Below are 23361 nucleotides of genomic sequence, written 5' to 3' on the forward strand. Positions count from 1 at the left end.
CCTCTTAGGCAGATATCCCTCGAGGCTTTGCCATAATCACACACACACACATTTTAATAAGTGTAATAAAATGTCAGCACAGATAAAATTAGTTGAAAGTATAACTTAAAAATAAATTTTGCATGCATGAAAACATATACTTACAAAGGAAATTAAATACTTACAATTCACTCCAACTAAGTAATAAACAAAATCAGAAATAATACTCGTTTTTTTAATGCTATGTATAAACTTTTTTCAACACTGAATTTTTTCCAATTTTAATTGCAATAACATTATGTCATGAATGACAGCTTTATTGCTCTATAAAGTATTAGAAATAAATTCTGGAATGAAAGTTATTGTTTATAAAATGACAATGGGGAAGCAGTTATAGCTATCCTGTTAAATAATATATAATTGCCGAACAATCTCCTCTGTAGTATATGACTACTGCTAAATTTTGGAAGGTGAAAAAAAGATTTCTTTTTTTTAAGACAACAGACTTTTGAAGCAAAACTTTTAATATATGTATATATAACACAAATTAAATGTAATTTTTGACTAGCATTGAAGACTGAAAAAGGGGGGCATTTAAAATACTTAAAACATTAATAGAAAAAATGCTAGTAAAAAATTGGCACAAAATTAGATTTGTTCTTTAATTTCCATGTCAACCGAAGAAATACCTATGCTCTATTTTTTTTTATTACTCCAAAATTTTAATCTGTACCTGTGCTTTCCTTTTATTCGGGGGTTCTGTTATGGTTTGGGCAGCCATATCGTGGTTCTCTGCTAGCCCCATGACAACTGTGTCAGGGCACATGACTGCCAAGACTTATGTGAACATTTTGGCCGATCAAGTTCATCCCATGGTACAAACTTTGTTCCCCGATGGTGATGGTGCCTTCCAAGACGACAAAGCTCCTGTTCACACAGCTCACATTGTCCAGGACTGGTTTTCTGAGCACGAGGATGAGTTGTCCCATCTTCCCTGGCCACCACAGTCACCAGACCTTAATATTATCGAACCTTTGTGGTCTACATTGGAGCGGAAAGTGCGTTCTCGTTATCCACCGCCAACATCATTATCTGAACTTGCCACCGTTTTGCAGGAAGAATGTATAATATTCCCTTGGCAAACATACAAGAACTGTATTTATCCATTCCGAGAAGACTGCAAGCTGTTTTGGATACCAACGGGTTTCCTACACCATATTAAGCAAAGAAACATTTTTTTTAAAGGTGTTTCCATATTTTTGTCGAACCCCTGTAGCTTTTTGTCATTGAATGCTTGATGATATGAACAATGGATAGATTTGGCAGAAGTTATATTAATACTCATGACACTCCATTTACCACCATTATCATAACTAGTTCACATTGTTGTTAAAGAATTTTCCTGAAGGTTTTCACCAACACATCATTATTAACTTAAAACTATATTTACAGCACTTTAGAGTTCCTTGAAAATTTGAATTATTAATTAAGTCCTAATAATAGAGACCAAGTTGCATTGCAGCATAGTTAACAGAAGTGAGATTCGAAACACCCTTACTTCTGCACTATTCTTTAACCTGCTCATTTAATTTATCTGCAACTGCAGAATTTATCCATTCAATTTCATACAGTATTCCGCAGTAACCTCTCCATCCTTTTCGCATATAAAAATTCATTAGGCATAATGAGCTTAGGATATAAGGAAGAAATGTATCTGACCAAGCTATATTTAAATTGGCTTCTTCCAACTACATTTTATCAAGCTTAACCAAAAGGATTCTGCAGTGAGTTCTGAATTCTCTTTTCTTTAGATCAGACACTCCACTTTTAGCTACAGGTAGGTTCCGACAGGTAACTGAATGAAATCTGCTGCTTTTCAGCCAGTTTGCTTCATAAGTCGATTCAGGCAATTTCATAGCAAAATAAAAGAAAAAGGGTACCAGAAATGTTCACAACTTAAGGGAAAAAGATGTTCTTACCAAGAGCATTTTTGAGACTCACAGGTTTGTTGAACCAGAAGGACAAGAGGTAGCATTTATTTTAAAACTGCCACAGATATACCAATGTCTTTTAAATAGTCCCTCATAACAAGCAAATGTGCAACGCTATGTGTATGCATCTAATATGATATGAAGTGATGTAACTATACAGTATTTATGTACTTCATGAAATTTTGTGATACTGAGTTTAAATATAGTTGAAAGCATTGTAAAATAGCTATACCTTCAATTTTGATATCATGCTGGCCTCAGCATCATCACTTGCAGACATATGTTGGACTAATCTTTTAGCTAGCATTTTGCTGTAAAACTTCTGAAAAACGTCTTTATCTTCTATGTATTTAAATACTATCATCTAAAATAGGGGGAAATTAAGCATTAGAATGATAAATATCAAACAAAGTGTATATATATTCATTACATTACCAAATTTCAACAAAACAGGAAAAACATTTTTAGTTAAAATATACTTATAAACTGATACCATTATTTTAATGGTTTCACCATCACGTATAACTTGCTAGTGAATACTTGTAATGTCTCATTATTACAAATATCAACAAACACAGAGGTATGGAAAATAGATAAACTGACAGATAATTATAAATACAATCTACTTCTATCAAGCTGATTCTCTTTCATTCTTATGGTTTAGTTTACCTGCACTTAAAACCATTATATTTTCACCCAATAATCACATAATTTCATTTATATTTTATTTCTTAAATATAATTTAAATTTATTATCACTATTTTTGTGATATTTATCAGTGTTGTTATGGTTGTTATGGTTGAAAATTACAAAATGAGATGTAACAAAGTCTAGAAAACCTACATACTCTAAGTAAATGAGTAGCTCACATTCATTTGCATCTTGTTAATTAATCTGAGGAATTTTTTAAGACAAGTAAATACAGTTGTTCTCAGGAGATATATTAAATTTAAAAAAGAAACCCGTTTCCTTTTTTGGAAAACAAATACTTTTTTCACACTACAAATTTGAATGGGATCCAACAGCAGGCAAGAGCATCTCAAAAGTGATACAACTACAACTATATATTTCATCAAAATTAAATAGAAATTAATCATGGCAAGAAAATCTGACTTAATAAATGACCTAATACCTGGCTACCAGCTTGACTGTATTGTGTTTTACATTAACTATATCTAAACACTGAAAATCAATTAAGAATTAAGTCACCCGGAGGTTTACATGTTTTTGCAGAAATTTATATGTATATTATTAATACAAATATACATAACTTCTCACAATTTAAAAAACTCAAAATAAATTACACAAACAAAAATCTGGGATAAAAAATGCTTTTTTAAGTACAATGAAATGGCTAATTGTACCCTTTATTTCATATGGATATAGAGCTTCGCGATTGTCCCTAAAAAGGAAAATTAACTCTAATCACCTGCTTCAAGTTCAAAGACGAATTTTACTGCAAGTTATAAGGGGTTACCAAACTATTAGTTACAATGCTGTTTTCTCTCTTGCTGGATTTCCACCACTGGATTTGTTTATTTTGACCTTTATAGATTACAAGAATAAGTCTTGCAAACTGTTCTAGCTCTCATTTTGATCATTTACTGCCCTTGTCTGTTCTTCCACATCCTTCAGTAAGACAACCAGTACAGATTCTGGATAGTATGGACACTGATGCAAATTCATTCTCACTTGTGTTTATACGGATGGTAGTAGGATTGATGATAAATTTGGCTTTGTTTATGTTATTTTTGAAGATGATGTTGAAATTGAGTATCACCAATTTCGCATTAGAAATGAATGTACTATTTATTTCTGAGCTTCTGTGCATTAATTTTGCAATTAAGTGGCTATTTAGCCAGGATGGATGTGGTTCCAGCTACTTAATCTGTACAGATTCACTCTCTTCCCTGCAGTCCCTTAAAAATACCTCTTCATGTAATGATATTATTTTTAATATACAGCACTCTCTTGGGGATCTGGAGATAGCTATTTCAGTGATTTTACATGTCCGTAGTCACACGGGTCATTAAGGAAACAAGAGAGCTGATTGGCTTGCTAAGAATGCAACTAAAAATGATATTAATGTTGATGTAAATATTCCAAAATCTTATTTCAAAAAACATTCAAAACTAAAAATGATTGAGCAGTGGAACTGTGATTATATCTCTTCTGATAAGGGATCTGTTACATTCTTCCCAACTATTTTTGAAAGACTGAAAAGTAAGGACTTGCTGCTCAATTTTAAAGTTACGCTATTTTTGCCTGAACATGGTAAGTTTAAAGTTTATCTTGAACGGTTTAAGCTGTCTTCCAATTTGTATTATTGCAATCTTAGCATTCAGCAAAATGTTTTCCTCCTGCTTTTTGACTGCCCATTGCTTGATAAAGCAAGAAATCTATTAAAATGCAGATTAAAATTAGCTTAAATTCATTGGCTGTCGAAATGTTATGATTTTGTATCTTCAGCTTCGGCCTACCGAGCTTCCAATGATTTTGTTGACTTTTATTTTAAACATTGTAAATTATTTCTTTATACTTTTTTATACTTTTGTATTTACTTTTTTTCCCTTTGTGTATGATTTCATTGTATTATTGAAAATTGATGTTATTACTTACAATTTTGCCTTTTTTACTTATGATTTGTAAGTCTCGTGTGATACTTTGTGGTGTACTAGGATTTCTTTTTCTTTAAATAAATAATAATAATAATAATAATAATCAAATGAAATGGGTAAACACTACAAGAAAATAACTTTGTAAAAAAAGTTCGAAAAAGGAATGGCACAGTAAATGCAAATCTAATTACAGTTAGTGATAATTTATTACTTATTTGTGCTAATTTTCATGTTACACAGTTTTACTTGTTTATTTGTTACAAGTAGTTATCAAATGCTGCTTTCACAATAGCTTATTTTAGTACTGAAACATTTTTCACAGCTCTTCCAATAGAAATAAAAAAGATTTTAAAAGGGAAAAAAATGCAAAACTTACCACTTGATTCAAAGTATCTTCTAACTCAGATTCTTCAGGATTTTTTGAGCTGTAAAATTTTGATGTACATTAAAAATTTAAATAATACATGATTAACATTTTCTTAAAAATTGAATGAAATGAAAATATTGTTAAATATATTACTTTATATAGAACTTAAATGTCATAGTCATAGGGTATCTGTGTATGTTACTTGAAGCTTATATATACAATTTGTTCAATTGTGCATGAATGTGACAGGCTCATTGGAATCAAGAGACCTTTTATATTGAAAGATACACCATCAGCAAATCTTCCCAAAGCAAGAAAGAGCAGTTCTGCACTCCCTCCCACTCTCTAAATACTACACAATGTAACAGAATTCTAATAATAAAATACTCAAAAACACACGATAAAAACATTTCAACAAGCGCTGTTAAAGATGAGCTCAAAAACACACATTTGTGCAGGTGAAATAATTTAAACTAAATACCAACCACAGATGAACTAGCTACCTCATAAAGAGTAAAAGCAGAAAGAGAAATTGAGAAATTTCAAGAACACACACCTGCTTTGAGATATCAAATATTTTAGTGTTTCTCTAATTTGGTGACAAAATTAGCACATTATCACCAAATCATTTAACAGCACCTGGAATTTTTAAAACTATTTATTTATTATATATATTATTTATTCATATCATTTATTTATATCAAAATAGTTTTTTAAATATACAACAGCTTAACACAGTTATTCAATTATATACAAAATAAATATACACAGCATTAGCACAAAAAAATGATCTATTGGGTCATACTGAACAGGTGACTTACCCTGTATATACCTTCAGTTATCAGCTTGAATCACATGATACAACCATCTGACGGTAAATCATTCAAGGAATTTTGTTCATTCTCCTATAATGCCAGTACTAAGATGATAAAATATCTATGGGGTCATCTTAAACAGATAATTGTAAGCAATAAGACAGGAACAACCTCTGCGATGCCACAGTTACCTTGCTAAATTGTGATGCTGATTTATCAACAATGAGAACAAACTCAACAACACATCAATGCATTCCTTCAGGTAAAGTTGTACAATATAATAATGTAGCAATATAACAAATCTCCTCATAACGTTACAAGAGCAAGTATGCATAATTTCTTTGCATTCATTTATTTACTTATTTTTGTGTCGTCCAACTGGGATAATAGTTAGTGACTCTGACTGCCGTTCTGAAAAATCCGTTTCGAATCCCAGAGAAAACATGGATGTTTGCATAATGTCTGTGTGGCACGGAGGCACTTTAAATATGTGGCGAGCCGAAGTCCTCTTCAGAGATTGTTGGTACGGAAAGAAAGGTGGGATACCCTTGGATCCATCCCTCTGGGGTGCTCTCCCTAAAATTCGGAGTGGAACTGAACTTAAGTCAGGCTCTTCCCTACATGGAGTTCAAGGCATCCCCCAATGCTGTCAATGGCAGGCACATTTGATGCCAATGAATGGCATAGGCAAGTGAGACTAGTAACAAATGATTTATATATTGCTGCTTTTCATACAGTTTGGTACAGTAATCTTGTCTATTTGATTGTGGTTCACGGAAGGAAGATAACTCACTTGTTATGAGAATACTACATAAGTATTGAAACACTACTTATACACTGGCAGACACAGAAAATGCCACACTATGAAAGAATAACATGAACCTCACCAAACTTTGTATATAAATAGATAATAAAGCACTTAACAAATTATTTAATTTGCAGACATGTGTAATAATAAAAAAAAAATTAGATACACAACACATAAGATGCTGCAGCACCATTTTAGTCATTATTATATATAAGACATTCCTGAATCAAACCAAAAAGTGCCATGTCTTAACGTATCATGGACCATAAGTGACTTATAACATAAGTCACTTATGGTCCATGGAAGAGATGGATGAGAGAGGAAGAGAGGTAGTCAACCTGTGCACAATCATACCCAACAAATGCTCAACTAGTGAGATCGGGGAATTGGTCTGGTCAAAGGAGTACTTGCATATCTTGCAACCCATCCACGCTAAGCCAAGCTGTATGCGACCATGCATTCTCTTTTAAAAAATGATGCAGCCCAAGATCAATACAGCAGCACTGCATTAATATGCCTGTAATGAGCATTAGGTAAAAATGGCTGTCAGCACTAATGCTACCTAAAATCATATATTTTCATACTGACAAGCTATATGTCACTGAAAACTTGTACATGTATCATCAGCTGCTTATATCGCCTGTGTACAGATCATTCTTTTAGGTGGCACAGGCAAGATTTGTCACTGAAAATTGCATTATCCCATTCTGAACACAAAACAGCTCTCCTGCAACACTTGAAAACTTCCATGATCATAGCTTGTTAATGGAAGCCTTTGTAAGGAACAGCTAAAAACCACATCTGTATAGAATATGAAAAACTACCCACATTGATATTGGACCATGAAACTACCCACATTGATATTGGAGCAGGAAAAACATCCAGTTCATTGTCTCGAGTTGTGGGCCAATTGCTTCAACATCTATCTCCATGCTCTGAAACAAATATGTTATGGCACATTTCAATCCTGAATCAAGTAACAAAGTCCAACCTATAGTTGTGGTATCAACCTACATTTCTTTTGTGATACAGCGCAAAGATAAACCGATGGTACAGAGGCCTAACATTAGCTTGTCCATTAGTCCATACTGCATACAATGACTTCTTAAAGGCATTACTTTGCTCTCTACATTCACAAAATTCCAAAACAACAGGGAAACTCGTATATTATGGTTGTGATGCAATCAAAGCTGATGGCTCTGTGCATTATTAGATGCTTATTGCCTCTGTGCTAATTATTTGATTGATTTGCAAATGTAATTACAAGACTTGTGCATGTGTACTCTAATAGAAATTTGCAGACAATACCTTTGTTATGTCATTTCACCTTTGTTATGTCATGCTATATGTCATTTTCTAAACAGGCAGTGAATATTGTTCATTCATGAATAGTTTATAAGTCACTTTATCTATCCCAATTCATTCCTACTCATGCTAATCATAAAATATTTCATTAACATGATGCATAACTTGTTTCATTTCATCTGTTCCCTGATTTGTTCATCTACATTTCTTTTTTAAGTAGCTCACAAAAGCTGTGCATAGCAATATGAGGAGTTACATATAACAAAACATAAAACAGCAGATTTATCACACTGGTAACAGAGGTTTAAATCTAGCTGCTGAATAGAAAGTTGCTTTGAAGGACAGAAAGAAAAAAAAAAAAAAAACAAGTCTTGTGATCGTACAGGTTTGATAACATGCAAAACTTCAATTCACTACACCTTGTTAACCACAATGCTATTTATTCTTTGTGCACTTCTACTTAACTTGCAACCAAAATGTCACAAAAACAAAAGGCACTACCATTAAATTACAAATCTAAACGATATTTTTTTTTTTTTTTAACGCAAGGTATTCCTGAGTCAATATTTAAAACAACTGCTTCTAACAAAAGAGATGATGGAAAAGCATCATCATCAGAAAGATGGAAAAGCATCAGTTTGTACGAATATGCTTCAAGGAAGTTGTGTACGGCAGAGAATTTTGCAAGATTCAGAGAAATTTCCTCAAGCTTTACAGTCACTGCCATGCTTTGAATTTTCTAATAAATAGGGCTATACTGATGGAGAGTAAGAATTTAAGAAAAGAAAGAAGCAGCACTGCAATTCACTGTAAAGGAAGGATGCTTGCTTTCCAGTTACTTTGCTAAATTTAAATCGCACCATGGAATCTCGTGCATGCCATTAGTGGGGAATCTGAAGATTTTTCAGCCTAATACACTCAAAACTTGTTCAGGAATTTATATAATGAAAAATATGTACATCAGAAGATGAATATTTTTTAAATTGGAAAACTTGATTGCCTTTCACATCATAGCTATGAGAACCCTAGCTTTTAAACACAATAAATATAATGCACTTCACAAATAAAGATCTGTTTTACTCAGTGAAAATGCTGATGCATTTAATCAAAGAAACCCTATTTTTTTAAATTATTAAAGCACTGACATTATGATATAAAGCAACCAAAAAAATTGTGGATGAAAATGGAGGTTCTTACAGAATGGATTAAAAAAAACTGCAAAATTTTGCTCTCCAAGAAATTAATGCACAATCTATCTGAAACCAACTAACCTTTAGAAAAATATAAATCATTTTTCCCCTACCCATTCATACAAGTGTATTGTAAACTGGGCCTAATCAAAAACTTAAAAACATTTTCATTGCAAGCATTTAATTAAAATCACTCTTCAGAATGCCATTGCAGGAACTGTAAAAACACTTAAAAAAAACACACTAAAAATAAAGAAAAACACATTAAAAGAAATAAAAAAAAATGAAAAACACACTTAAAGGTTATCAAACTTATTGTTTTGACTTGGACTCAAATCAGAAAATAATTAAAAATTGCTCTGTCAAAGATTTCACAAATCTAGAATCGGGTGGAATTGCTGACAATGATGAAACTGCAAACACAGACATAAGACCAGAACCTCCAAAGAGAATCAAGAAATATATAAATTGTGATGCTAATCTAATGTCAAAACTAAATATAGTTGATGGCGTGATTAAAAACAGCATTCTGAATGAATCATTAATAGGGATGAAGAAAAAGTGGAAAATTAATTATATCTTCTATTTAATGAAATTCATCACACCGACACACTTAACAAATTTGTTTATTACGATGCTAATAACAAAATTTCCAAGAACTTAAAACAAATTCACCAAGCTTTTAAATGCTCAAAATCAAATGACATATCTGATTATATCTAAAAGTTCCTTCTTTAAAAAATAAAAATCTGTATCTTTATTTACATTTCCTGGGAGGATCAGACATAATATTTATATAAGAGGAGCAGCTGCAATAAAGGTATGGTCTTTTCTCTTCATGCTGAATGTTACACATTTTGAATTCTTAAGAATTATAAAAACAGATTATTTTAACTTCTTTAAAATATTGAGTATTTTAAACAAATTAAATGTTTGTATCACTAGTAAAGAAACTACATTAAAATAAACATATCAAACATTAAGTAAAATTTTCATTACACATATTTTTCTCATTTATATATTGGCTTGGCAGATGCATAAATAAAGCTTTACAAATTTTTATGCATATTTAAAACAAATTCTTATTCAATAAAATTGACATTTCACTGCGTGATCAATCAAATAAGAACACAATGGTACAGACGTGTACCTGTATCCACTAATTCAATGTTCAGGTTGACAAAAATATATGCATAAACCAAAAATTAAATAACAATAAGAAAATCTTGCAAGGCAAAAAACTTTGAATTTCAGTCAAGCTCATTAAAAGAAAAATTGACTCGTAAAAAATTTCTTAAATAATGAAAAATTACACAAATGTTTCTCTTCTTAAATAAAAATATCTATGAATCTGAAATCATTGAACTAATATTTATTGCTGAATTAAATTAAAACTCAACTTAGAAAGCTTTCCAATTTTATGAGCTCCATTTGGTTTGCAGCTGCTGAATTTGCGATGTGGGGTCCTTATCTTTTCGAAGAAGATGGCTAACAGAAACAGTTGCTATGAATCACTACTGTCATATGATCAAGATCTTAATTCGATCTAAATTAAACCAGTTTGTTGGGAACCATGAAGAGGGAGAAGTCTGGTTCCAACAAGACACAGCTTACACTTTGCTGTAATTTCCAGCAATTCTAAGAGAGATGTTTCCTGGATGTCTTCTCAGTTTACAAGGAGACATTGGCTGGCCACCAAGGTCACCTGATTTATTACCTTGCAATTTTTTTTTTCTTTGGAAATGATACACAAAGAACTAGAGACAACTCTCGAGAAAGCCTTCATCAATCTATCAGCAATGGAGGACAGCATTTATTGGACATAATTTTTTAAATCAAGCAATGTAAAATAGCATCGTATTTATTGTCCACAAATAAAAGTATTTTTTCTGTACACTTGTTTTTTTGTAACTCCTTTTTGAAATATGAGAGGTCGATTTGCAGGATCCTGTACTTAAAAGGCAATTTATCAGACAAATATATTTGGAAATGATACACACAAAAAGAATTAATGCAGAAATTTATTCACAATGAGAATCTGCTAAGCTACAAAATGCAATTTAAGAAGAGTAGTCAACATCTATTATTTTTTTTTCTTCTAAAACCAGGGTGGCTTCTGGTGAATTTTTATAATCTGCCAGTAAATGCATTAATTATCTTGACATGAAATTATAGTCTTGCGCATAAATATGTTTAAATATTTGGAACATTTGCATTTAAATTTCTAGGGAAATTAGTCATTCACAATTAAATATTCAAAATCCCGATTCAATCCAGAAAATTAAACTGATCAGAATTGGAAAATAGCCAAATATTTCACATGATAAAATATGCCCACAAGTAGCTGTAAAGATAACTAAATGGAATACTGACTATGAAAATTAAATAAGTTTCATTTTTTCACCTTCAACATGTATTTTATGACTCTGTCTATACTTATTCTGTTATTAACATTAATGATTTCAGAGTAGAAATGTTGAGGTAAGACAATAAAATGACAGACAGAGCGCACAAACATGCAATCAACAGAAAATTATCAAAATGCATTTGCACTACTAAAATTCTATACTCACTTCTCATTGAAATCTTTGACCATAAAGTGTTTTTCTCTCTGCACTTTGGCACAATTCCTTTAATTTCACTTTTTTTTTTAATATTGATAAGATTTGTCTCAAAAAGAACTCAATTCCTTGCATATTTCATAAATTTTATTTCATTTCACTTTTTTTAAAAATATTGAAAAGATTTGTCTCAAAAAGAACTCAATTCCTTGCATATTTCATAAATTTTAATATATATATATATATGTACATATATATATATATATATATTACTAGTAAAACCATATTAATAACTGCTGTAAAACTATTAGGATTATTTATTGAAATATATTTCTGTGTTAACTGTAAATTCATTTCCACAAAAAATTAATTAAAATTACCATGATTTTTGCTTTACTTTACATAACAATATGATCACTACTTTTGTACATTTTACCATTCTCCCGCTAGTTTTTCTGTGATTCTTTAAAAAAGATAATGCAAAAATTATTCGAATTTTTTGGGGGCATAAAATAAACAGAAATTCATTGCCAAAACGTGAAAAAAAAAAAAAAAAAAAGATACGTAGTATATATTCGAATTCTTCAGCTCTTGGATAAAAAAGATATACAGATTTTTCCCAATGTTTTCTGCATATGAAGTAGTAAATACTAAAACTTTTCCTTAAAAAGTATACCACAAAAGGCACCCTTTTAAGGCAAGGGAGTTTTCGCTTTTTCAGTAAAATAAACTGCCACCTTCATTGTTAATTATATATCAAAACTCAATAATTAATATTACCATCTAAAAAATAACAAATTTTCAATATTCAGTTTAATGTATTAATACAAAAACCTTAATGTTTTTAAACCAAGTTAACAATATTTTATATTTTTAATGCATTAAGTCACTTTAATTAAAGAAAGAATCTCAAACCAGAACGATTCAAGAGAACACAGATGCTACCTTTAAAGACCAGAATAAGAATTACTATACTTTAACTTGCACACTATAATCAATTATGAAAATAATATAATCTCAAATTGCCAGGTTACCCAATATTCCTCTGCAACCTTTCGCATTCAGCAAAACTTATTAATTTTAGTTCATGGTTCTATTCCAAACCAATCGTGTTTCCCTATATTTCAAAAAATAATAATAATAATCTTATGTTTTTGCAATCCTTTATTCAAAAGATATTTGTAAAACTGCTTCTATGTAACCATTTACAGTCATTCGCCAACAGACCAAAATGAGACACCAAAAAAATTCATTCATCAGAAGTTCCATGTTTACAGAAAAATTAATAGAAATTTTAAATACAGTAATACGTCTGAAATAAAAAATTATCTAATACCCCAGACCTCCGGATCACTGGCAACATTTTTTTTCTCTTAAAAAGTCTGACAATTGAAAAAGAACAAATGTGGCATAAAAAGCGATTTTTTCCCCCGACCAATATTCTTCAATGGCACTTCCAAACTGCTGGCTAGGAAATCCCACAACGGACAACACTACATTGACTGACGTATTAATATTAGCCCCACCACACCTTCAGCCCTTGAGCTGTTAGTGTGAGCATTCTTCTATCTATCCTAAAATTTAAGTTAACCCTAAAGGCACATTAATGTGGGCCAAGATGTTGATATGGGTGTTCTTTCATTGGGATAGCAGCAGGAAAAAGAGAAAGAATTAAGACTCCAAGGAGCCCAAGTTCAATTAACACAGCAAATTGCACTATTTTCTAAACTTTCTGATTTGAAGCAGGTTATTATTTTGTTCCATGTGAATCTAATGAAAATTACTGCCAGCCAATGGATATCAGAATTTTGTGCACACTGAAATGCAGATTTTAAGCAACTTCTTGAAAACTGATTCTGAAATAATACATTCAAGTATTCTAGAAATATTTTAATTTAAAATCAGATGTGTGAGGGCATAACAGGATCATGAAAGGATGTGTCTAAAGAAATCTTTCTACATAAGTCACGCAGTTTACAACCAGTTCATAATGGTGACAACATCCATGAATCTGAAGTTTTACGGATATCATAAGTAAAAGGGAAAATTTTCTAATTAATAGAATATCAGAAGAAATACTATATTAAGATTATATAACTGACATCTAGTCACATTTTAATTTCATGTAATGATGATACATTCCCAAAAAATTCTTTTTGTAAAATGCATTTCTTAAAAATATTAATAAAAGTTTTTGAATTAATTTCTACAAACTATCTTAGCGGGCAGATTATTCTACTGATTGGTCCTGCACAAGGTAGAGCAGCAGTTACACAAAAGTAACAGTTACGCAAAAGTAACTCCTCCTAATCCACCAAAAATCCACAAAACAATCATGACACAGCAAATCTCTATCAACATGTATGTAACTTCAAACATGAGTACTAAATTAAGCACAAAAAATTAATACTAAAGTTCACACTTCTGCAAGCAAAAAAAGGATCAGTAATTTAATAAATTCCCTTTTTTAATATACAGAAGAAAAGTCAAGACAATGTAATTAAAGACAAGTGATGCAGCCGCTTATAATGGCTTAAGGATAAAGGTCAGAAAAATTAATCTGGTGGTGAGTTCTAAATATACCTTGAGATAAGAAGCTACATTACACTCTTTGATCTCACTTTTTTTTTTTTTTTTTTTTTTTTTTGGGGTCAAGAGTAACTGTTTAGATATACATCACCTCAACTGAAAAAAAGAAACTTTGAAGAATGATGCCTGTTTGATAAGTAAATGGAAGTAATGTATAATCCCTAAAAAATTATTTTTAGCAATTATGCACCTTTTGCTTAAAATTCAATAACAGTCAGAATAAAAAAGGTATTAAAAAAATAGAAGATATTGGCGGCCAGCTAGCCTATGAGAATTCACTTCTTTAAAAATACTTCATTTGAGTGGTACATAATTAAGCAATTACTGTTTGGTGATGCATTCTGCTAAGCATTTGTTACCTGCAAAGAATTAACTGCATTTATACAATAATTTATTTACACAGGTTTACACTATTTCATACGGACTACTGCATGGAAAATTTTGAAGAGAAAGGCTATACTAACAGTACAGCAAGTCAAAAAATTTATATAATCAGGTACTTATTTGAAAAACCAAGTACAGCTGTTTTAAGGATAATAATGTACTGATCTACATTTTCCTAAAGATAATTGAAGGTAACTTTGCTTTTTACTTATAACTTAATACATTATTTTTCAGACAGCATAATCATACATTTCTTTCAATTATAAGAAAATCATAAAAATTTCTTGCTGAGGAAGGAAACAATACATTTAACAACAATACCTCTTTTTTAATAGTAAGTCACAAAATTTGGCCAATAACTCTGGAGATTTACTAGATGAATTAGCCATCCTAGTCACAGCGTTATTATTTATAAACTTCCCACAAGCCTATGAAATGAAAAAAAACAGAAAAATCTGAATAGGAAAAAAAAAAATTCTTAAACGATACAATTAAAATAAATCTCATTAGAACACTTTTTGCTGAAATATTTATTTTATGATGTGTAAAAACTGATTCTCCTTTCTGTTACCCTGCAAGCCACTTACAACACATTATTAGTAAAGATATGTAATACTTCCAATGCATAAAAAAATTGCAAGAAGGTATGCAGAAATAAAAATTAATCCCTTAACACAAATAGTTAAAAATGCCTGTATAACAAGTAAAAAGAAAGGAAGATTATTCTACAGACTCAAGATTAGTATCTAAATAACATATTTTCATAATTATCTTAAGAGAACGAGGATTCATTTTCTGCTCATAATGTAATGCTGCATAAATTCTACACCTGTTACTGAAAACTTGATAACGGACATTACAAAGTTATGTGGGCACAGTATTACTATATCCAGCAAATCTATGTTAGACATAAATATTCAGATTTAAATTTAGATGTTACACAATGTCCACAATTCTCTGTTACAAAACAGTTCAATTGAATACTAGACACCTTATATTATTTTATCATCTAACTAATATTATAATAAACTGCTAATCATTACTTCATTGTATATAGCTCTATGCAAAAAGCTTGCATAACAATCTAAATATTTGGTCACAAATTCATAAAATTTCATTAAATGGAATTCACACTAAAAATTCAATTTCGCTTTTTTTCCTATGTATTATCAACTTACTTACAGTTATAATTTTGTTAATCAAAATTAAAAGATAATAATTTAAAAAATCAAACCAATAAATGATTTCTCACTTTCAAATTGTATAAACTTTAAAAAATTTGGCAGTGATATTCAAAAATACTACTGCTAAAAAAAAAATGCAGAAACAGCACAGAGAAACCATTAGTTAGTTATTTAATTCATGGTGAAACAGGAAAGGTTATTGGCCTAGGAAAAGTAGCCTCATGAAGATTTTCTAAGAGAAAATGACTCGCATAAGTCTTCTTTGTCTAAGACTAATAACCATAATAAAGCACTCAAGGGCTAGATGCCTAAGAAAGGATGCCTTTGTGAAGAACTTTCTAAGGAAAACTTGCTCATATTCTGTTATATTTTACACAGCAGAAAACAAAAAGACATTCAAATGCCAAGGAATAAGTCCTAAATGCAAATATTAAAGTTTTAAGGCCTAGTTTATTAAGGGAGGATGCACAAGACTTATTTTTTATAAAGTATTTGAGGGAGAATTTGATTCCACTATTAAAAATACCTAATTATACCCAACCCATATTATAGCATGTGTTTTGTTACAATATACCAATCAGAACAAAGTATTACAGATTTAAATCTGGTGAATTTTATTACAAATTTTAAAAACAATATCACTTGAAATTTATCTTAAAATAAATAATAATTTTTGCTTGTCTTTGCAATATTATTTTAATGATAATGGGTGCAGAATTTTAAAATGACCAAATATTTTACTTTCAACTTATAGATCAGAGAAAATACAAATAGACGGTAAATTAAAATTTCCCCCTTAACAGTTTTTTTAAGGATTTTTATCAAAAGCCTAAATACAAAACACTGTTTGACATTAGCATGTTAATAATAGAAATTAATAGCAAAATGTGTAAAAAAATATTTATGCTTCTAATCCTGAAAAATACAACTTAAGCTACTCGCCAATAGATAAGATACAGACTACTAGTATTTCAAATCATTATTATTCTTACAATATCTGAAGAACTTCTTAAATTATTTTATTTCAATACAAAAGGAATAACACATTTTTAAAATAGCAGTTGTCCTTAGTGCATTCATTTATCTCAAATATCATATGTTCAGAAATTTCAAAGTGAGTTTTCACAATTCACAAATCATTGCTCTATTTATGAAAAATTATTAATTATTATGAATTAATCTATTATGAAAAATTTATGAAATTTTCCAAGGTTTACTTACTTTATCTAATGCAGCAACAAAGCCTGCTTCGTTATTAAATGCAGTCATTACTAAGGCATTATACTTTCGATGTACATCTAGTATAGTGTTGACATAAATTTTGGGGTCATTTAATGCACTTTCTCCACATTTTTCAATAGCTGAAAGACCTTGATAATGAATATGAGTCTCTAAACGTGTCCTCAGTTCTCCTAGACCATCAAATATTCTGGAAACTAGTTGAAACATTCTTCCTAGATCTATAAAAATGAATACATCAACTTAAATATTCAAATCACAATATAATTTTTAAGGACAACAGCAATATACTGAGTTAACTTCTGAAGAAGGAAAAAATGGCCATCAAGTAAAAAATTAGATAGCAATTAACATTATGATAAAATGCACTTATTTGAATTGGTCTTTGAAAGTAGCAGTGCCAAAAAAAGGGGAGAGGTACACTTACCAAAAACAAAAATAAGGAAAAAATTTTTTAGAACTCAAGGGAATTTTCTGAGATGAAAATAACTCTTAAACAATAAAAATATGCTAAAATAATTTTATTTTAAATGATAAACATATTTAACAGCATCAGCCCTTATACTGATTGAAATTTAAAAAAATCACAGACACACAGTACATCATAAATATACCGAACTTTCTTCATGAAGTAATACTAAGAAAATCATTTAAGTATGGTTTTTTTAAAAATATATGTTTATGTATTTTTTCACATTTTCCTAAATCACATAGAAGGTCACAATTTCTTAAAACATTTCTTGAAGCATGTAAAACACACCTTTTTCAGTAACAAAAGAAATGCAAAGAATAGCCTTGCACTACTTGCTTTGTGCTCATTTGTACCCTAGTTGAGTCACAACAGCACTTGATGCTCACTGCAGATGTTTTCAGTCATAGCTTTTACATGTATAGCGACAGCATAGTGTAATATCTCAATAATTCAGAAAAAAGTCAAGCAATTTCAGATGCCAGAAATCAAGTTTTGGGGTGCAAACTATGAAAGCTACATAAAAATTGTGAAAAATTTTAGGAATGATAGCTTAAATTAGACTGGTAGGAGAATGGTCAGAAATTTCAGTCTCTTACTTAAATTGGAGGAAGAGGCATCTCTTGAAAAAATCTCAGTAAGCAAAACCAAAATCATTTTAATTTTGAATTTTCATTAAAAAGCAAATCAATTATTATAAAAACTGAAGTCACACAAGCGCTAAATATTTCACCTTGAATATATTTGCACATAAAAAGTGCTCATAATTCACAAAGTTTTCATGAGTAAAAACTAGTTGATTAACTACTTTCCACACTTTATATATATTTAAACCAAATAGCTTCTTTATCCAATTAGAATTACAGTTTTGATATAACGTGGAATATTTTGCTTAAAACTCTCTAATTATTAAAGTCAACAATTTCAACATAAAGAATTAATTTTCTGATTTAAAATTAGTAACCTTGACCTTCTGAATAAACAAGAAAATTTTAGATTTGATCTTTAGTTAATCACTACATATGTTCAGCACAGATTAAAAGTCTACATATCCATGCACAAGTAACATAAGGCATTGCCTTACACTGAAGTATTAACTAAAGCAGCAAAAGTTTACATTAAAACTATGTATGGTTTAACTGAATTTAATGGTCAGACTTTTGATATTGCGCACAGACAATCAAACATACACATCACATCCATCTTACTTTCTTGGCTGATAACATTATATGGACTATTAAAATGTAAATAAAAATAGTACGTGCATGTTTGCATATGAGTTTTTGCTAATTTGAAAGAGACTTCTACTTTGAGTCTTAAAAAAGATAATTAAATTTTTCTATTAGTGATGTAATCTTCAATCTTCTGACAGCATTTCAAAGATTTTTTTCCCACTGATATATATATTCAAAAACCATTTTTTTACCGTATTATTTCTAACTTAGAAATTCATCTTTTTAACTGAATACTCACTAAATTTTCCCATTAATTTCCAACAATACTAAACTGCAAAAAAATTCATCTTAATTTGTTAAGAGACCCTCTTTGATGTCAACCTAGAATTCAATCATGATCTTCATTGATGTCATATCAGTATCTAAAGTATTACTTTGATGTTAAAATATTACTTAGGGTACTTTATATTTTTGAAAAAATATCATGCTTTTAGAATTTCAATTTTACAGATACAGGAATTAAAGAAATCATTTTTAACAAAAATTTCTCCAAATTAGATTCTCAGCTTTTCACAACAATTACAGGTATCCTTCTTGTAACACAGCTTCGAACAACACGGTTTAACTTTTACACAATAAAAAAGTTATGGATTCCCTTGTATAGTACTTTTCATTCTAACACCTTAATGAACCTGCGCAAAACATCTTATAACCCTCTATGTATGCACATATTCCAAAAAGATTTTCATTTTAACCATTTACAAAATTAAGTTGTGTAATAAAATTAAGTTCTGTACTATACTATTGTGTTAAAAATATAACAACTTATTTATTTATACACACGAAAATAAAATAGATTCTGGAATACCTGCATTAAATCACATAAAAATTCATTTGAAATTTGAGTTACGTCCATTATTTACATAGTATGTATCTTGTGCTCCAAGTATTTAGTTGGCAGACAGCATAAATTATGCAATTGTGAAAAAGGAAAATTTAAAAAAAAAAATTGGGGTATGTGTTATTAATTTGCTTTGCTGTTTTTTTTTCTTTTGCAAATTCGAAAAGTCCAGGGTTCGAGTCCCGGCGAAAGCATTGTGCATTTTTCACATCACCTGCTTGAGAAAAATCTATTAACTCTACAAGTGGAGCCACAACTAACAAAGGATGTGGTCAAAAATTTGACATCACCAGTATTCAGCAACTGGGTCTCCTATTTTCTATGTCTACTGCTTCAGAAAAATCTAATAACTCTACAGTTATTGCAAAATTATATTTCAGTATGAAACTCTGCCTAAAAGCAAGAGAAAATTTAATTTTTTGGAGATCACAAATTTTTGTTCGTTCAAAGAAGAAAAGGCATCTCTCTAAATTTAAAGAAGACAACAATGAGAACCATTAAAAAAATATTTTGCTTTTAAGTTTTTAGAATGCATCCCTTTATTTTGTTTGGCTTATTAACCTCATACAACACATTAGTTTCAAGGAACCTATCTACTGTATTATAGGAGAGATATTTGTACCATAAAACTGAGATTTCCATATAACAAACTATCACAAGTTTTGCACATTTTTGAAACCACGATTAAAAATCTAAAAATCTTTTCCTAACACCATTTTTGGAATGCAGATGATATCTTTACATTTTTTTTTTAATATAAAGGTAGACGTTAATTTAGAAGGCAAACAACAAAAATCAGCATTATATCTGGAATGTTTCACAAGACTAATTTCGATGGTTTTACCAAACCATCACCAGGGCCCACCAGCGGCCGAGCGGTAAAGTCGCTGAACACTGGTAGTTCGGTACGAGGTTCGAATCCCGCGAACGGGCTGGCTGCATGGGCGTTTTCGTGGTTTTCCCCATGTGTAACGTGTATACGAGCCAGTTTCCCTTAGAAAGTCCTCCACGAAGGCATCCCTCCTCTTAGGCAGATAGCCCTCGAGGCTTTGCCATAATCACACACACACACCAAACCATCACCCTCAGCTGCTGAGGAGCAAATTAATGAGATAAGATATAGTGATAAGATATATCTCATTCATTTCTCTTTGGCAGCTGAGGGTGATGATTTGGTAAAACCATTGAAATTAGTCCTGTGAAAAATTGCAAATATATCTTGTTCATTTGCTCTTTGGCAGCTGAGTGTGATGGTTTGGTAAAACCATCGAAACTAGTTCTGTGAAAATTTGCAAATGTAATGCTGACTTTTGTTGTTTGAATTCTAAATTAATTTTTGTTCGGTATGTTATTTCTACCTAAAGCAAGGTAGATGATTTAATAAATGTTGTCATAAATTTCATTGATCCCTAATGCACACATACAGTGTTGATGATAAAAATTACACTCATTCATTTATTTTATTTGTAGAAGAAAATAAACTCTAATCCTTCAACAGGTAACAGAACATAATTTTCTTTAACCCTTACATATTAAAGATGACTTCCTTTAACCCATATGCATTACACAAATCTTTAAAACTTTTTTGCATAGTATTCAATGTCAATTAAGTATGGTTAATGCATTAAACTAATAAACTGTGGCGCAAACGTATAATAGTCATGCTACAGAGAAATGACAATGCAATAAAAATTCACAACAAAAATTTGAAAACTGACACATGAAGGGGCAAAATGATATAAAAACACATTTTAGCATATGTAATTATTATATTTATATAAATGATTTATTTAGACTACTAAAAAAATATGCTCCAAACTTCAAATTTAAAAAAATTAAAAATACGTGCAGAAAAAAATTGTATGACCTTAAAACTATTTTTCAATATCGTACATAATTCTTAAATAACAATTTTAAAGAAATCAGATATCTTTGTTACATAAGAATTTAATCTTACCTTCATTTTTATCATCATTTAAAAGATTTTGAAATTCAGAATGGAATATTTCTAAGTGCTTTTGAATTAAAACTTTTTCACAAGTTTTGGCAACAATCTCAAGTGTTGTTTCATGAAGATACAACTGAACTCGTCTCTGTTCCTCCAGAAGCCTTTGTTCTGCCTAAAGAAGGAAAAAAATTGCATATTTACTCCCAGTTTCAAAAAATTTATTTCAAGAAAAATACAATAAGAAAATGGAATATTAAAGAGAAATTAATATGCCATACTTTGCTCAGATTAAGTTTTCCTCTTCAAAGACATACCAAAAATATTTGTAAGCTTTTAGATCAAACAACATGCAGCTGTAACCTTTCACACTGTCTGTCAACTACAATCTCACATAAACTTTTGACATTCAATGAATAAAAGCACACAAAAATTGAAACTCAATTTTTTTAATCATATCTTAAAAGAGTAATCACAGAATAGATATGAAACATGCCTTACTTTTAACAATAAAATTATAACTACAGGGTAGTCATAAAAAATTTCTCTGATATATGATCGCCTAGCAGACTATTTGCTCAGCCAATCGAAATGAAATATCAGACATTGTTAAGTTATGCACTCAGGATTGTGATTATTTAAAACAACAAACAACAATTTTATCACAATTATGGTTACATTAGAAAAATTTCAAAATTTTCGAATGGCAACACTCAGTTTTCCCTTGTGCAAATTGATCAGCACACTGAAAACCCATAAATGATATTGGAACAATACATGTGACGAAATTTGCAGGTGTAACACATTTGCAAAGAACAGCATTGTAAAGGGCCAGTGACAACACAAGAGAGGAAAAAGGGGGAAAACTTTTATTGAATTACAAGTTTAAAATGTACCCATCTTCACAGATAATAACACATTGTATAGCCGAGACTGTTTACAGCAACGATAAACATAACATCACAGGGGAATCTGTATAACTTAACATTCTATGGTATCTTCCAATTCTCACCAATCTTGCGAATCTGATATGTGCACACAGAGTTTTGTCATTGGTGCTTCTACTGTCTATGCTTGTGAATTATACAAAGTGCATAAATGCACCTCCTCTCTATGCTATCGATGGACCTTTGCAATGCTCTTCTTTGCAAATATTTCACGTTGGCACTTTTCATCATATGCATATTATTCTAATGTCACTGTGATCGTTCTTTCCACAAGTTAAAAAATTTTCAAAGTAATTTTTTCCAGTTTTATATGTTATTTGTTTATTATTACTGCAATTAGATTTATCATATTTACTTGCATATTCCACACACTTATCCTACTAATTCTACTACTTGAAAGCCAGGAGGGGGAAAATGCATGGTGCATACTGTTTGGAACAATTTTTCTGCTTTGTCACAACAGCCAATCACCATAGATCGCTTTGTGGTTAACGCAGGGGAAACTGGTTTCCCATTACAAACAAGCTGATAGGTGATTGGTTGAAAACAAACAACTTGCAATTTTTTGGAAAGGAAGGAAGAAGTCGCATGTGTTTCTTTCAATAGTAAACCAAGCAGAAAAATTGTCCCGAACAGTTGTTCGTGTAAAACAAACGGCGTGTGATATAGGCCTTAAAAAGCACACAGAAAGACACATTAATATTATTATATTGCATAGTTCAAAGAATTTATCAGTTTTAATAATATTCTTTTTACTTACATAAAATTTGTAAGCATACAATAGATACTGTTACCATAAATCAGATGTTTCTACATCATATGCAGAAAAACTAAAGAGAATTATGCAAGTAATACCAAATGCTGACTTTAATTGAACTTTTAAATTGAACAGCT

At 30.5% G+C, this 23361-nt stretch overlaps 1 protein-coding gene across 3 annotated transcripts in view; it reads right to left on the reverse strand.

The window, feature by feature from the left end:
* Cul1 (cullin 1) overlaps nt 1-23361 on the reverse strand; it is a 151315-nt gene that overhangs the window by 48588 nt on the left and 79366 nt on the right. For all 3 annotated transcript variants that reach the window (XM_085808005.1, XM_085808003.1, XM_085808004.1), the window contains 5 exons: nt 21533-21695; nt 17013-17251; nt 14929-15035; nt 4965-5013; nt 2203-2334 (listed from right to left, as the gene is read on the reverse strand). In XM_085808005.1, the coding sequence (XP_085664131.1) occupies nt 2203-2334; nt 4965-5013; nt 14929-15035; nt 17013-17251; nt 21533-21695 (690 nt within the window). The remainder of the gene's footprint in view (nt 1-2202; nt 2335-4964; nt 5014-14928; nt 15036-17012; nt 17252-21532; nt 21696-23361) is intronic.

Source organism: Stegodyphus dumicola, chromosome X1 (assembly GCF_044657685.1).
Source record: "Stegodyphus dumicola isolate Sdum_Otavi_A_Nest chromosome X1, ASM4465768v1".
In the NCBI taxonomy this organism is placed as follows: Eukaryota; Metazoa; Arthropoda; class Arachnida; order Araneae; family Eresidae; genus Stegodyphus; species Stegodyphus dumicola.